This window comes from Rhodnius prolixus, unplaced genomic scaffold (assembly GCF_049639745.1).
Source record: "Rhodnius prolixus isolate KJV_2025 unplaced genomic scaffold, Rpr scaffold_4, whole genome shotgun sequence".
NCBI lineage: Eukaryota > Metazoa > Arthropoda > Insecta > Hemiptera > Reduviidae > Rhodnius > Rhodnius prolixus.
Genome location: NW_027411614.1, coordinates 31,862,730 through 31,878,818, shown reverse-complemented (window position 1 = coordinate 31,878,818; position 16,089 = coordinate 31,862,730). Strand labels below are relative to the sequence as shown.

General features: G+C 33.9%; 1 protein-coding gene across 5 annotated transcripts in view; it reads right to left on the bottom strand.

Moving 5' to 3' along the window:
• Nucleotides 1-16,089, bottom strand: part of LOC141455996 (inactive dipeptidyl peptidase 10-like) — a 333,209-nt gene that overhangs the window by 20,261 nt on the left and 296,859 nt on the right. For all 5 annotated transcript variants that reach the window (XM_074131549.1, XM_074131545.1, XM_074131548.1 and 2 more), the window contains 3 exons: nucleotides 15,470-15,668; nucleotides 7,782-7,876; nucleotides 6,378-6,452 (listed from right to left, as the gene is read on the bottom strand). In XM_074131549.1, the coding sequence (XP_073987650.1) occupies nucleotides 6,378-6,452; nucleotides 7,782-7,876; nucleotides 15,470-15,668 (369 nt within the window). The remainder of the gene's footprint in view (nucleotides 1-6,377; nucleotides 6,453-7,781; nucleotides 7,877-15,469; nucleotides 15,669-16,089) is intronic.

Sequence of the window (16,089 nt, the reverse complement as noted above, 5' to 3'; positions counted from 1 at the left end):
ATAGAGAAAGAACTGTTAGCTATCGTATGGGCCTGTCAACATTTTAGACCCTACCTGTACGGCAGAGATTTCATCATCTGCACAGACCATAAACCCTTACAGTATTTGCATAATATGAAAACCCCTAGTGCTAAACTCCTAAGATGGAAAACCCAGCTTTCTGATTATGATTTTGAAATAAAACACGTAGACGGAAAAACCAATTATGTAGCCGACGCGCTATCAAGAAATCCTATCCCCTTAAATATCCTCTTGAATGATAGCAGTGAAGACTCCCTAGACGACATACCCTTATTAAATCCAAATGAAAACTTAGATGACATCGACCCCTTTGATCCTTTAGAGTCCCCATTTATTGAGCAAACATTAACCGAACTATTAGAATCCCCAAGAGAAGAAGAAATCTCCAAGATAATGGATGAAATCAATCCCCCAGAAGAAAGGTGTGAACCTTCAGACCCTATAGACCTAGATGAACTCGTATCAAAAACCCTAAATGAATTAGATGAATCAAATGAATCAGATTCCCCAAAAGAGAATAACGACCTTACAAATGAAGAAATTCCCTCCGGAGAAATTGCTCCAGATATTGTCCCGAATCAAATAATTATACTCCCAGATAATAAAAAATGTGTCAACATAGAAAAACACCAAATCCATATTAACATTGGCAATCCTGCCAACAGTAAAAGAAAAACATACTTCGGCAATCGAAGTAGATTAATATGGCAAGTAGCATGGCCACATAAAGAGACACTCACTAAACATTGTTTAGAATTCCTAAAACCCAACACCACATATGGTATTTATTGCTCTAATCAAGCTGTAGTAATGAACAATATATTAGATGATGTATTCCAAATATTTAAAGATATAGTAATAACTACATACCCCTCAATCCGTATAAAAAGATATTTTAAAATTAATATAGATGTTGAAGAAAAAGAAGACCAAGTAGAATTAATTAAAAACCATCACCTCGGTAAAACATGCCATAGAGGAATAAACGACATATATAAAAGATTAAAAACAAAATATTATTGGCCCCGTATGACAGATACAATCACAGAAGTAATTAACAATTGCGATACCTGCAAACAAATTAAATATGAGAGGAACCCTCCAAAACAAAAATTCCAGATAACACCTACCCCAAGCAGACCCTTTGAAAGACTTCAAATTGATACCCTATTCTTTTCTAATCACCTAATATTAACTATAATTGACTGTTTTTCCAAACGAATGACAGCCTATATAATCACTTCCACGAATAGTATAGAAGTAATTGATAAATTAAGAGATTACCTTAGTAACTTCCCTACACCCAGCGAAATCCAAGCTGATAATGGTAAAGAATTCGCCAATAAAGGATTCGAATCTTTCTTAAATTATAATAATATCTCCCTTTATCTAACCACTCCGCACCACCATAATTCCAATGGACTCATTAACAGAGCTCATTCAACCTTTATAGAATTACTTAATCTGATCCGTATCGAAGATCCTAAGATACCTTTAAATCAAACTCTAAAGCTAGCAACCATAGCATACAACAACACTCCAAATAATACACTAAAACTTAGCCCCAATGAAATTAGTTTTGGCATAACAACTCTTACAGAACAAAATCAAACAACCATTTTTGAAATTCAAACTGATGAATATCACAAAGAAAAACAACTCATACATAAAGTAATTAAAGAACAAATAGAAAAGGAAAAAGAGGAAAGAACTAATTTACTAAATGAAAACAGAGAAAATGTAGAAATTCCCCCAGGAAAAATTTATATAAAAACCCATAATAGAAACAAAGCTAAACCAAGGTATATATCAGTAACATACGATAAAACTAAACAAAAAGTCTTAACTGGCAAAACCAAGAAAACCAAAATTCACCCCTCACAACTTAAACGCCCAAGAAAATTTGAAAATCATTCACGTGAACCTTCTTGTTCGCAGGCAACCACACAAAAGAACGAAAATGATCGTCCTCCTGATTCTCCTAAGCCTGGAACTAGTGGCAACTCATAAAGTTACCAATTTGAATAAAGGTCCTGGAATAATACCAATTAAAATCCAAAATTCATATATAATGGAAAAATACTTCACTTATATACATTCTATCAATATTACCTCCTTGCAAGAAGAATTATCTAACATTGACAACACCCTTGACTCCCTAGTAGAACCTAAACAGAACCCTAAACAAGCCTACGTAGAACACCTCAAAACAAGCTCCCATACGTTGTTAAAATCCTATATGAAAGCCCATATTAAGTACGCCCAAAATAAACTCGATCACGTATTAGTGAATTCCCAAGTAACTAGACCCAAACGCGGCCTAATAAATGCCTTAGGCACAGCCATATCCTGGATAACTGGTAACATGGATGCAAATGACAAAGAGTATTATGACCAAGTCATTAGAAAAATTGAGAAAAATGATTACCATCTAGAACATAATATCCTTCAACAATTAACTATTAATAAAAAATTAATTAATGATTTTAATAAAGACATCTCCATTATTCGAGACAATAATTCTAAAGTTAGGAAACTACTTAACTACGATATAAGTAACACAATTGAGATCAACCAATTGTACACCACTCTTCATTCGGCCCTTACCCTAATAATAAATAAAATTAATGATTTAGACGACTCAGTCGAATTTTGCAAATTAAATTTAATCCATAGTAGCATAATTTCCCAAAAGGAACTAATGCAGCTACAGTCCCTTAACAATGTCGAATTAATATCTAACAATGCCGAAATATTATGGCAAGTAGGAAAAACTTACTGTTCCATCACACCCACTCATCTCCATTATTTAGTCCAACTCCCAATTAAATCCCCCTTAACGGAAACCTATTTTCTTTTGTCCTATCCCTATGATCACTTGAATCAGACCTTTACTATAATTACTTCCCCTTCATTAGTCCTGAAAACTAACAAACTATACACAGCTCATTGTGAACTATTATTAAACAATTATTATTGCAAGAATGCCACTATCATTCATAATGAATGTACAAATAACTTACTAAATAATAACATTGAAAGCCAATGCAAAAAGGTAAATATACCCAAACCTAACCCTTTCATAAAATATGTTGAAGCCGTAAATAAATACTTAGTATATGAAACCCCTACTGTAAACATTGATAGAAACAATGTAAGTCTTACAGTTAGCATTAAGAACATTGCTTTGTTAACTTTAGAAATTAATGAAAAAGTAACTAATTGTAAACCTTTATATATCTATAATGAATTCGAGCACATGTTAATTAATCCTTCTATCCCTGATCAGTATGATCATCTTAATATTTCCTTCCTTGACCTTCACTACTTAAATATTAAAATGTTACCCCTAGAGGAACTAGAAGAGGAATCCACCTCAGACTACACTACAACTTTATTCATCATCGCCATCATAGCTCTCTGCCTCTCAATCACTCATCTAATCATCCGTTATAGAAGAAAAATCTATAAAATTGTAAAACTCTTTAATAGAAGTGAGCCCCAGCAACCAGAAGACAATTCAACAGATGCTTCAGTGACTCCCCTGCCACCAGTTCGTACATCAACAATGGCAGCCTACCAACAACATCTCCAAATTCGATGAACTCCTCACACTTCCAAATTTCGTGAGGACACGAAAAACTTAAGGAGGGAGGAGTTATATACAGGAAACCTCGAGACTCAGCATAAATATATTTCCTCTGAGAACAGCAGTATTCAAACATATAAATACGTCACCCAGGCCAGGCCAGCCAGTTCTGTCCAACCGCTGCCCGAGTTAAGTTCTACCTGCAGTTCTGTCCAACCGCTGCCCGAGTTAAGTTCTACCTGCAGTTCTGTCCAACCGCTGCCCGAGTTAAGTTCTGCCCAGACTTTGTCCAAGTTCCGTTCAACCTATCAGTAGTGAAGTTCCCTTCCCTTGATATCTTTGTAACCGTTATTTTATATATATCAGGTTAATATTGTAATAAAGAACTTGTGTTTTAAATAAAAATTCTTCTTTTTAAAAAAGCCCCTAACGGTACAAAATATATAACTCTCGTAAAATAAAATATAAAAAAATTATTGGATATTACAGAATTTCAATTAATATTATAATCGTTTTTTCCTTTTTTTAATCTCCATTTTTCCTGCACGCGAATATTACAAAGAATCATACGTTTTTAAAGTTATTTTTGACCGATTATGTTTTTTTTTTTTTTTAATACTATTGTTTTACACAATGTAATTATTTCTCCAAGGGATCTAGAAATCTTTCGTTTAAAAAAATTATGCAGCTGAAATAAGCTAACTGAATCTTTGTTCTCCTGAAGCCTTTTACTGGTTTTAACATTGTAAAAATTATAAACTATGTTGGATGATCATGTTTTCTCATTCTAGATTATCCTGTCTTTTTCTGGACAGTGAGCTGTTAGAAGCTTCTTTGAAGAGAAAATATAAGGAGTGGCATATGGTTTTGAATTCGGTTACTCAACTCTGTGAGTGAGTCCAGTGCCACTGTTTTGAACTAATCAGTTCCTAAACTGTTTGGAAATGGTGGTAATTTTACATAAATAAAAACAACCGTTCATATAGCTAATGTGAGGCTTCCAACTAGACAAAAATATTTTTATTTTCGCTAACTGTTTAACGTAAAAGTTTATTCTTAAAAGAGCGGGATAATTTCAGCTTGTCTACCTCGAAAACATATGTGGCTCATTTATTACCTGAACGTCTATGGAATTTAGTTTACTTTTAGTTTATGTTTTTAAAAAAAATATTCAAAGCAATTTTCAAGCTTTTGACATAAAAATGAGCTTATCATCTACGCTGTAAGCGTACAGTGTCTATTGGTCGGCTAATAATAGGCTTTTGAGTCTTTTAATTCTAAATTATGATTTACTTCAATAAGAAGCTGGTATAACTTAAAATGATTATTGAGAAAAATGAGTAATAATACCAATTCTATAAAACCAAGGATTTCAATAGACCTCAGCTTAAACAAGTAAAATCCTTCTTTCCATGGGATTAGTAGAAGAAAAGTTTTCAAATAGTAAAAAACTTTTTACCATTTAACTGTCCTTGTACAGTTGTACGGAGCTGTTTTAATGAATCATTATTCTAATCTTACGCTCCAAATGTACAGAATAACTTACTTTCAGAACTTTTGATTTAATTCCAGTCATACTAAAACTAGTATTACTTAAATTTCTTCTTATACATTTTAATTTATTTCTACAATTCATTCTTATGGTGCGAGAGAACAAGCATTGCGGTTATACTAGATATTTTGAGATTCCATTCAATCCAAAAATGTATGTTTCGTAGTTCTTGAATCTAAAAAATTTATTGTAGTAACTTGAAGAGTATTTCTGAACGATTTTTTTAAAAAAAGAAATTGGCAGGAAGTTTTATCGTTAAATCCTAATTGGGTACCACCGCAACAAAGTTCACGAAGTGTCTTTTTACTTTATAGTTTTCTTCTTTTTTTTTTATCTTAACAAATTTTATTAAAATGGCTACAACTATTTTGTTTTTTTCACTTAGCTCAGCAGCTAAGCAGCAGCACCTTTGATTCGAACATTTTTCTATCAATATTGATTTTGGGGACTTTTTTAAAATTAATAACATGACCTTCAAGGGTAAGCTTGCTTATAAAAGCTACTTTACCACCGACATGTTTATACGATATTTCGATGGTTTGATTTTAATGTGTTACACAAATGACTTGGTTGAGATAAAGTCCGAAAATGTCCAACTACGTATTTTAAGTCACTGCGATTTCTTGTATTGGTGACTATTTTCTTATTTTTAAAGAGTAACTTCATTTCTAGTCACTCAATCATCGTTGTTGATTTGGGTTGGATATTTTTACAGTTTCAGCTACACTAACACGTCACAGGAGGCACATAAAGATGGAATGTAATGTAGCCATTCTAACTAGCTTTTCAGTTAAGGTAGGACTACCCTTTTAGTTAATACTTTTGCCATTTCTCCAAACAAGCTAGTCTTTACGGGTTAGCGGGTTATTCTTCCAGCTCCGGGCCTTAACTCACTAATCTGCCACCATCATCGAGCCAAATTCTTACGCAGTCTTGGCCAATTTGGAAATATTTTGACGGCCTTCTAATCGACGTATTATCTAATATAAACTTACAATGAAATTAAAACCATGCTTCTGAGTGTAGTTTATTTTGGGACATCATTAGATGATATAAAAATTATAGAATTCAAGACCATTTATGAATTCCTATCTATTTTAAAGCGTACATCTTTCATTTAATGATAACGTAACATGTCAGAAAAAAAAAAATATGAAGATGTTAAGATATTTAATTACATTTATTTCACTTAAATTCAAATTCTTATTTAATTACCTTCTTAGATTCAGTAATGAAGAGAACATATTTATAGTCCGTAGAAACTTTAAAGTCAACAGCGTTTAATTGTCTCTGAAACAAAAGATTTTTTATTATATCAAACTATACGTTATTTTAAATTAAAGTAAACTTAAGTGCCATAAATGTTTCACAGCCATTAAGATTCTCAGTTTCTAGATCAAAAGCTTGGCAAAAATTGAAAAAAAAGACTAAAATTGGCAAAAGTTTCTCTTTTCTTTGGGATTAAAAAAAAAAAAAAACAGTCCCAAAAAAGACTACCTAGGTAAGTTTATTAGTTATAACGACTAGTTACACGACTAATTACTGTTATAAATAATATTAGTTTGATAGAATAACTTTAAGATCCTGTTCGTTTAGAATTTTCGATCAATTTCTTTTCTTTTAAGTGAATCTACTGTTGGTACGTGAAATAAGCACATGTTAAAAAAACATGTGTGAAGGCACATCTCGCAGTTGAACTCCATTAATACTTAGGATTACTGGTTGAAGAAATTTCTCGATGGAAGATGGTCGTGAGGCAAGCGGCTTTTCAGTCCCCTAAGCGGATTGTTTGGGATAGTGAACGAGGAAAATCTGTGAATGCTCGGGTTGCTATAGTTAGAGGTAGAGTTATTGAATTTTTTTTATAGTGGCTATTTTTTTTATATATAAGTGATACAAAATAAATTTTAAGGTTAGAGTGAAGGGTTAATTTTATACAAAGATAATTATCTTTGACTGGAAGGAGCTGGACTGGATGAACCTCAAACCTCGCTACTTACGAGCAAAAGGGTGTTATAATAGTTTTATAGAAAAATATTTTGAGACTCTGCCAAGAAGTCTAGAGAAATTTTCGTACCGTCTGATAAGTTCCAGTGCTTCCATATGAAACTTTTGTCGAGACAGATTAGGTATTTTACTTGGATAATATCGCCAAGGTTGGAGGACTGGAGAGAGTGGCATGTCAGAGCGAAAAGGTAATATTTTTACGTTTAATGGGACTGGCTTTATATCTCCACGAGATAAGTAAGACTTGCATTATGTTAATGTGATACTGTTGGGCACGGGACGCGAGTACAGGGTCTGCGTATAGAGTTACAATGCAGATATTTTCAGCTGTGGAGTAGAGAACTGTTTCTCGATGAGCAGGAATATCTTCAGTGTAAAAGTACCAGAAGTATCCAGAACACTTCCTAGGAAGGATTTATTTTGGAGTAAACCTGTAAATATTGGAAGCAACCTCAGGGTCCAAAACCGGTCAAACAAAACCGGAGATGTTTAGGTAGACATTTTTTTAATTATTATTATTAAATCTTATGGATTCAATTATGAAAAGTTCAATTAGATATAATTTTGTCATAACAATTATATTTAAGCATATGGAAACGTCCAAATACTTACAAATGTTGAGTTGCTTATTAATTCCTTAACGAGGTTTTCATCTGCATTATAGATGCTGATTCCACCAAGAGAATTACGAAATAAAACATCACTTCCTGAAAATCACATAATAAATTAATGGTCATAATGTATTGTTCACTGGAACTTTATGTACTTATTTATTTATTGTACAAACTTATAATAAAGATTATATCTAATAAATTAGATGGGTGTTCCTTACTTTTACATTTTTTTTCATTTGTTTAGGTGTACATAGGTCTTTAAATTCGTCTCTCACTGTGTCAAACCTATCGCCATTGATAGAGGCTAAATAACTAGAAGGTTACCTTCTATCCTGATTATAATAAGGTGACAATAACATCCTGCCGCTCCAACATAATTACGTTTGTTCTACGTTGTCATTTTTGTCCTTTAGTTAACTAGGGTCTAAGAATTAACGTAACATCTCTAATGTATGTTTTAGTTCTTGTAAAATATTCTTTGTCCATAACACAACGATAACAAAAGAAATATTTAGAAATGATATACAGTCGATCTTTTCTCAATTAAGAACAGAACAACACAAACAACTGAAATAGAAACATAATGACAGGTCACCAGAAGTTACGTGATAGTAATCGGAACAGAGTATTACCCCCCCGTTAAAAGCGGATCTTATCACACCTTAGTTTCATGTCAACCAATCCGTACAAACAATTCGGTACATTTTGCCCAATCGAGTATTCAATTCCCTAAAAAAAAAGTGGTGAGTAAAATTCTTAAAAAAGGGGAAGTTTAATTTGAACTCCTCTCAGACGGCCATTTGATTGCAACTCTAGAGGACACCCATTAAGTTGGCAATCTAATTGTAATAAGTTCCCACAAAAGTTCTGCATCAGAAATTCATGGTCTCGTCTCCCACGTAAGTACTTTTAAATTATTTTCTAGGATACAATGTCTGAAGAAAATTTGTGAACGTTACTTCAGAAATAAAGTTCTGGGCTTTACGGAAAACAGTTCCACAGTTTTACTCTAAACTTGAGTAAATTTATTTTCTTAGTTTAATCTCTTATCTTTTTTTTTTTGAGAAGTGGGAGCAATAATGAGCTGTTTCATTACAAGATGCTATAAGCAAAGGAAGGTCGCTGTGTACTTGTTGACATCTGGCACAGCTTATAAATTTCTGTACGATCAACAAGTGCTTTACTTTCTATTATTTCTCGTCACGCTATTTTTTTTGCTCGGTTGGGAGTACCTATCTAGATGTGCGCTAGTGAAGGATATGGTTATATTCGCCCTAACTGAGACCGAAATTCACCAGTATCACAACTACTAGTTTTCTTTAGGTTACAGAATCTCTATCCCTGCATAAATAGTAGGACATCGCAAACTTCCAGAGTTTAAATAATGCATGAATCGAATACAAAAGTTAGCATAAACTTTAAACACTATTTTTAAGAGTGGCTATGAAATATATGGCGTATGTGGTAATAAAAACCTAGCTGTAGGTTATTTAAATGCTTAACAAAATAGAGAGCTGTCTATCTTTGAAAGCCAAAAGAGAAGAAGTGCTCCTGGTCTGGTTCTGGACATAAGACTTTCCTGGAGACAATAGTCGCTTTGAAACTCAAAAAGCGAAAAGACTAGTTATAACCACTTATACAACAAACACTGGGAGACTGGATGGACTTTCTACTACCATATTTGATTTCTTAATTTACTTACAGCTGTATTAGTAAATACGAGGTGTATTAATAAACAACGAGACTAATGCTGCTACAGAAGAACTATACATGCGCCTAATCCTAACGACCGACAGCTGTGCAGCGTAAAGCCTTCTCTTTCGATTGCAGCGTCTCACTTGTTTGTAGAGAAATCTGTCTGACCGGAACCGTCGTTTGTGTAAGAGGTGTTAGTTTCGTTTTGCCGAAAACATGATACTACACATGTAGTAGAGCAACGAATTGTCGGGAAATTTCACATGAAACTTGGTGAAACCGCTACTGAAACTTATCTTTTATTAAAAGAAGTTTATGGCGATGAATGTTTATCACGTGCGCAAGTTTTTGAGAGGTTCAAGCGTTTCCAAGATGGTCGAGAAGACGTCGGAGATGATGACCGCCCGGGTCGCCCTTCCACGTCCAAAACGGATGAAAATATCGATTATAATTAATCAACATTACTACCGTGAGGCACTTGCTCAACTTCGTGAAAGAGTAAGGAGAAAACGACCCGATTTGTGGAAGAACAAGTCATGGGTTCTCCATCAAGACAACGCGCCGGCTCACTCTGCATTGTCTGTCAAGATGTTTCTAGCCAAGTACAACATCACAGATTTAGGCCAATCGCCTTATTCGCCTGACCTGGCCTCATATGACTTTTATCTGTTCGCCAAAGTCAAAACTGCATTAAAAGGAACACGATTTCAGTCCGTTGAAGCTGTGAAAGAAAAAGCGGCACGCATCATGCAGGAGCTCACAGAAAAAGACTTCCAGCACTGTTTCGAACAATGGTAAATTCGCATGGGGCGTTGTAGGGATAGGGGAGTGGTATATATTGAAGATGATAATAACTAAATGTGTATAAATTTCAAATAAAATGTTTTACAGCAAATAGTATCGTTATTTAATAGCCACAACTCGTACAAGAAATATTGTTGATATCCGAAAACTTTTGCTTAATAGTCTGCTTAGTCAAAAAACTATAATCTTCACTTCAAAACTTTTGAACACTTCAGATGAACTTGACATATCTTGGTTTCATTACAGGCAGTTAATTCCAATTAAACTGCGATCTTTTTTTTTTGAACAACATACCAACCGAAATGAAGTTGATGTAGTGAGAGGTGGAATTTACTTGAATAGAAGCATCCTTCTTACATACCTGCTAGAGTCAAATCCCAGCAACTCTTTAATTAATTACTTATTACAGCAGTCGTCTTGGTAATTAAATTAATGAAAAAAAACCTTCTGCGCTTTTGAACAAATTAATATATGATGGCATTCTAGATAAGGAACCACGCAACCTCTTGATTAAAATTTTTTAATTAATTAATTTCAATTAGTCATGAACCTTAATTTAGAACAATCTTACTGAATTATTTATTACTAATTTAATAATATACGAGGTGTGTTCAAAAAGTAACGGGAATTTTCGTTTTTTGAAAAAAATATTTATTTATTCATCTACTAAATATACAAAATATTGTTGCCTTCAAAGTAGTCCCCTTCGCATACAATACACTTGTGCCAGCGCTTTTTCCAATCCTCGAAACACTTCTGAAACTCGATCTTTGTGATAGCTTTCAGCTCTTTCAGCGATTCGCTTTTAACGTCATCTATGCTTGTAAAACGACGGCCTTTTAATGTTCTCTTTATGTTTGGAAATAGAAAAAAGTCACATAGAGCCATGTCTGGCGAATATGGAGGCTGGGGCATCGTTAAAGTTTTGTTTTTGGCCAAAAATTCACGAACAAGCAATGAAGTGTGAGCAGGTGCATTATCGTGGTGCAAAATCCATGAATTGTTTTGCCACAAATCCGGGCGTTTTTTTCGGATTGCTTCACGCAAACGGCGTTGAACTTGTAGGTAGTACTCCTTATTGATTGTTTGACCTTGTGGCAAGAATTCATGATGCACTATGCCATTAAAATCGAAGAACACAGTGAGCATAACCTTCACATTCGACCGCACTTGTCGAGCCTTTTTCGGTCTTGGCGATCCAGAATGCCTCCACTGGGACGATTGAGCCTTAGTTTCGACATCATATCCGTAAACCCATGTTTCGTCACCTGTTATAACACGTTTCAGTAGATCCGCATCGTTGTCGACTTCATTGAGTGACTCTTGAGCAACTTCCATTCTCCGCTGTTTTTGTTCGAAATTCAACAATTTTGGAACAAATTTTGCTGCCACACGTTTCATACCCAAAACATCCGAAAAAATTTCATGGCATGAGCCAATTGATATGGCAACATCATCAGCGACTTCTCTGATTGTGATTCGGCGATCGTTCATAACCATTTCTTTCACTTTTTTCACATTTTCATCGGTTGTTGATGTGCTTGGACGTCCAGGTCGTTCGTCATCTTCAACGTTTTCGCGGCCATCTTGGAAACGCTTATACCACTCGTAAATCCTTGTTTTACTCATAGCAGACTCACCATATGCCTTTATTAACATTTCACACACTTTATTTCATTTTTTACGCAAAATTTAATACAAATTCTCTGATCCATTTTTTTTAACAAACAAAAATCGCCAAGCTCGAAAAACACGTCTAACCTTAACGGCTGCCACTTAAGAAGTAAACAATGAATATTACTGAAAATTTTATCGTACTTCAGGGGCATGTGTACCAACATAATAAAAAAAAAAATTTACAATCAGACTCTCCAAACCCGCGAAATTTAAAAATTCCCGTTACTTTTTGAACACACCTCGTATATTAATAAAAGTGCAGCCCAGAAGTAATGAAATTATCTAGTATATTTAGTAATTTAAATAAATATTCTCAGCTGTAGTAAGAGTTTCTCTAAAAAAACACTATTATTTTTCTTTCCTTTTTGTTTTTGTTTTTTTTAATTTCAGACACATCAGCGTCTGGGTTCATTAGTGTCCAGAGACTTGTTTTGAGCGCAGCCGGTATCCGGACAGTGTTCTCTCGTTAAACTGACAAATTTCTTGATGAAAAGCTGATGAAAGACTCGATGCTGTGTGCTAACAGTTTAGCATAGTTCCCTTTTTTTTTCTGTAAATTTTGTTGCTGTTTCTTCAACTAACTGTACGTGCACACAATTTTTCTGTAATACTCGTACGAGAATCCGAAGAAACATAACCTAAATTTAAATTGTAAAATGATTATAATTTGTTTTTTGTTTTTCAATTCATTTAAGGAGATTAGTAAATAAAATTTTTTTTCATGGATCTTCAAATTATGTTACAAAGAAGCAGACAAGGAACTTTTAATTAAATCAATTTTGTTTTCATGGACAAAACTGTACGCTGTTTGGGAAGATGATATAACGTTATTTAGGTTAAGTACTAGAAATAGTTTTATCGATGATGGAAAGATCATCTTAAGGAGGTATGTCGTGCTGGGTCGGAGAAAGAGATGGACATATTCAAGATATTGAATACAAAAACAACTACTTGCGGTTACTCACTAAGACCTGCTAGCTTCACTTTGCTAAACTTGACTTTTGTGGGACACATGATTGATGGCAATGTAATGGCTCGAGAAAGAAAAAAAAGAACTTACACAACCCGCTACAATTTGAGAGCAGAGAGAGAGTTTGTGCATCAGTTCTTGTGTGTTCAGTTCTTAAGAAAGTGAATATATTGAAATACACTTCTTTTACAAAAGCACACGTGACGAGAAGCTATAAAAAAGCTTGCGTAAGGTTAAAAACAGGTCAAAGGAATTACGGTGTGTTCTGTTTCTTTTTTTCATAGTCTCATTTTCACCTCATCGATCAATGAGAACCTTTCTCCTTGGAGAAAAATTGTTTAGTGCTAATTTCTCGATTTACTTTGTTTCAGTCTAGATTACTTTCATTAAAAATGAAACAAAAGTTAGTTAAACTTTTTTAGTAATTAATCAGACTAATCACTAAAGAGCTATTTTTCATTACAGCTGGGAATCATCATTGGTTCTTCCATTTAAGAAGTATGATAAGGTTAAATTAATTTGAAAACTCCCAGGCAGTTTATTGCTATCAATGATTTGATTTATTCCTTCCTATAAATTTAAGTTTTGGACTTTATACTCTTGCACATAGTATAGTAATACGTATAGTATAGTAGAGTAATTCCATTTTTTCCAGGCGGAATCTACATCAACTACCGTTCAAGTGTCGTGGAGAAAGCAGGTACTAAAATGCTTATATTTCTTCTACATTATATTATTGTAGGGGAGAGGGGGCACCTTTAAACAGTTTCAATTTCTCGCCAGATATTTAAAACATTTATGAATGGTAATTTTCTCCATATTTTGTGATAGACCTGTTGTATAATTGACAGAGTTTTCCTTCGTTTTCATTGTTCGGTAAAGTCAGAATTGAGGAATGTTATATTTTGTAAGGTGGAAGTAAAATTTTTGTTGCAGCTTTGGAAGTGTATTGTCAAGATTGTAGTGGACAAGGTGTAAGTTTTATTGGTCCATATTAACATTTGGAATTCGTACTTTTAAATCTAGTATTTACAAAAATCTATTTGCTTGCAAAAAGTGTTGGATATTATAATTTCTTTTTTGGAAGGAGAGGGGGCACAATTCAACATCACAGTTAAAATGTGCCCTACCGACCTGCAAGTTTGTGAATTCTTTTGGTTTAATCGCAGAGAAGGGGAAAGTGGTCCGAACCTACATTAAGAAGCGCAACAAACCGAATATTTTGTTCAAACTTACTAAACCCATCACCACTTCGGGTACAACATCCCGAACTGAGTCATTCTTGATTTTTGAACTAGATTTCAGTGGTTTAAAAGAGAAAGTAATGTATTAGTGAGAGAAATAACTGACAGAAGGTAGATTCAGAGTAAAGTAATATCATTTCTTTCTATTTTATATTGTGTTCAAAGCTACCCCACCTGTGGGGCAGATATTAACATTTGACACAAAATTTTTAAATTAAAAAAATATAGATATGTATATGTTAAGTACTAACTGTTTATTGATATAGATCTGGTCAGAAGCCTTGAAAGTAGTAGAAAACAAAATAAAAAGGTTCAATAATACGATTCTGTGCACTCTGCAACAGAAAATGTAAATTCTGTTCAAATGTGCCCCCTCTCTCCTATATGATTATCTCCAAGAAGTGGGAAATCTAATATTGTATCTTGTATGAAAGCTGGTAGACTACGATGATTGGGAGACATTTATCGGATGGAGGAAATATGAAGTACAAAGAAAGGTTTTTATGGACATCCTAGGCTCAATGGAGAAGGCCCCTAGGCAAACCAAGGCTGAGATGGTTGAGGGACGTGGAGGATGGCTTGGAGGCGTGGTTGGCGTCGACGGACCGTGAAGGATGGAAAACTATACAGTGGCTGAGGCTCAGGCACTTCTTGGGCTGCGATGGTCAAAGAGTATGTAATTATCTTTTCATTAGTTGAAAAAAAACACGAAACTGGAACGTAAAAGGGGTAGATAGAATTTTGGGCAAAAAACAATGGGTAAACAGTAAAAAATGATGTTTGTGAATTAAAACAGAAAAAAAAAAAATACATACTTTGTTGTACCCTACTATAATGTTGTACATTATATATTTATTATACAGAATTTTACACAAATAGCCTCGGGTAGAGGTTATAAATGTTTAAAAACATATTGCACCCTTCACTACAGTTGATGAGTACAGTGCAATATTTTTTATTTTTCCTTAGAGTGCTGCTTCAGCGAACAAATTTCTGAAAGCGTGTTTGTTTCAATGGCGTACTTTCCGCTTCTCTTTTATAAGTCTCTCCTATTATTATGATTTTTATTATTTTTGGATAGAATAGGCCATCCACTTACAGCAGTTTTTTTTTTTTAGACTATCAAAATGACTGGCTACATTGTTCAACAACCACTAAACAAAATTTTATAATTCATCAACTTTATTTTGCTCAAAAACAAAAACCACTTGCTATTTTATTTTACAACTTCTTTTTACAAAATAGACTTTCTTTTGTAGAAATAGAATTAAATTTTAAAAAAAGATGGAAAAATACCTCTGGCCCAAGTAGCATTATTGGTCCACCTTCTTATGTCGGCCAATGAAATTTTACTGCCAGTAATTCGAGGTTGAGTATCGGCTGGAGTTAATATTAGGGTACTCACTACAATTAAGGAGAGCACGATAAGTACCACAACTAAAGCTATTAGAACTCCTCTCCAGTTACGCTGCACTCCAGAATTGCTGACCAGCTCCTGTAACATAAAGCACAGAAGCCACGGTTTAATTAAATCTTTAAATTGATATATTTAATTGATATTAGCTATCTAACTCTTGGGACGCCCTGATCAGATCAACACCCTAATTCCAGTAATAATTATTTTAGACACCTAACGTTATGATGAATATCTTTTTAATTTTAATAAGAACTTGAAGCTACAAAAAGTAAATGTTATTTTTTGTTTTATTTATGTAATGCACTGCAACATCTGAGATGCACGAATCTTTTTAAGTGCACTCAAATCAATCGCCGAACAGTGAGCTGAAGGAGAGAAAATATGAACTATCGTAAACTTGGAGATCTGCGCTAACCACTGACTTTTATTAATTCCTTTGCTTAAGTTATAAAAACTATTAATTTTTACACTAATGCTATTTCATCATTTATTGTCAACA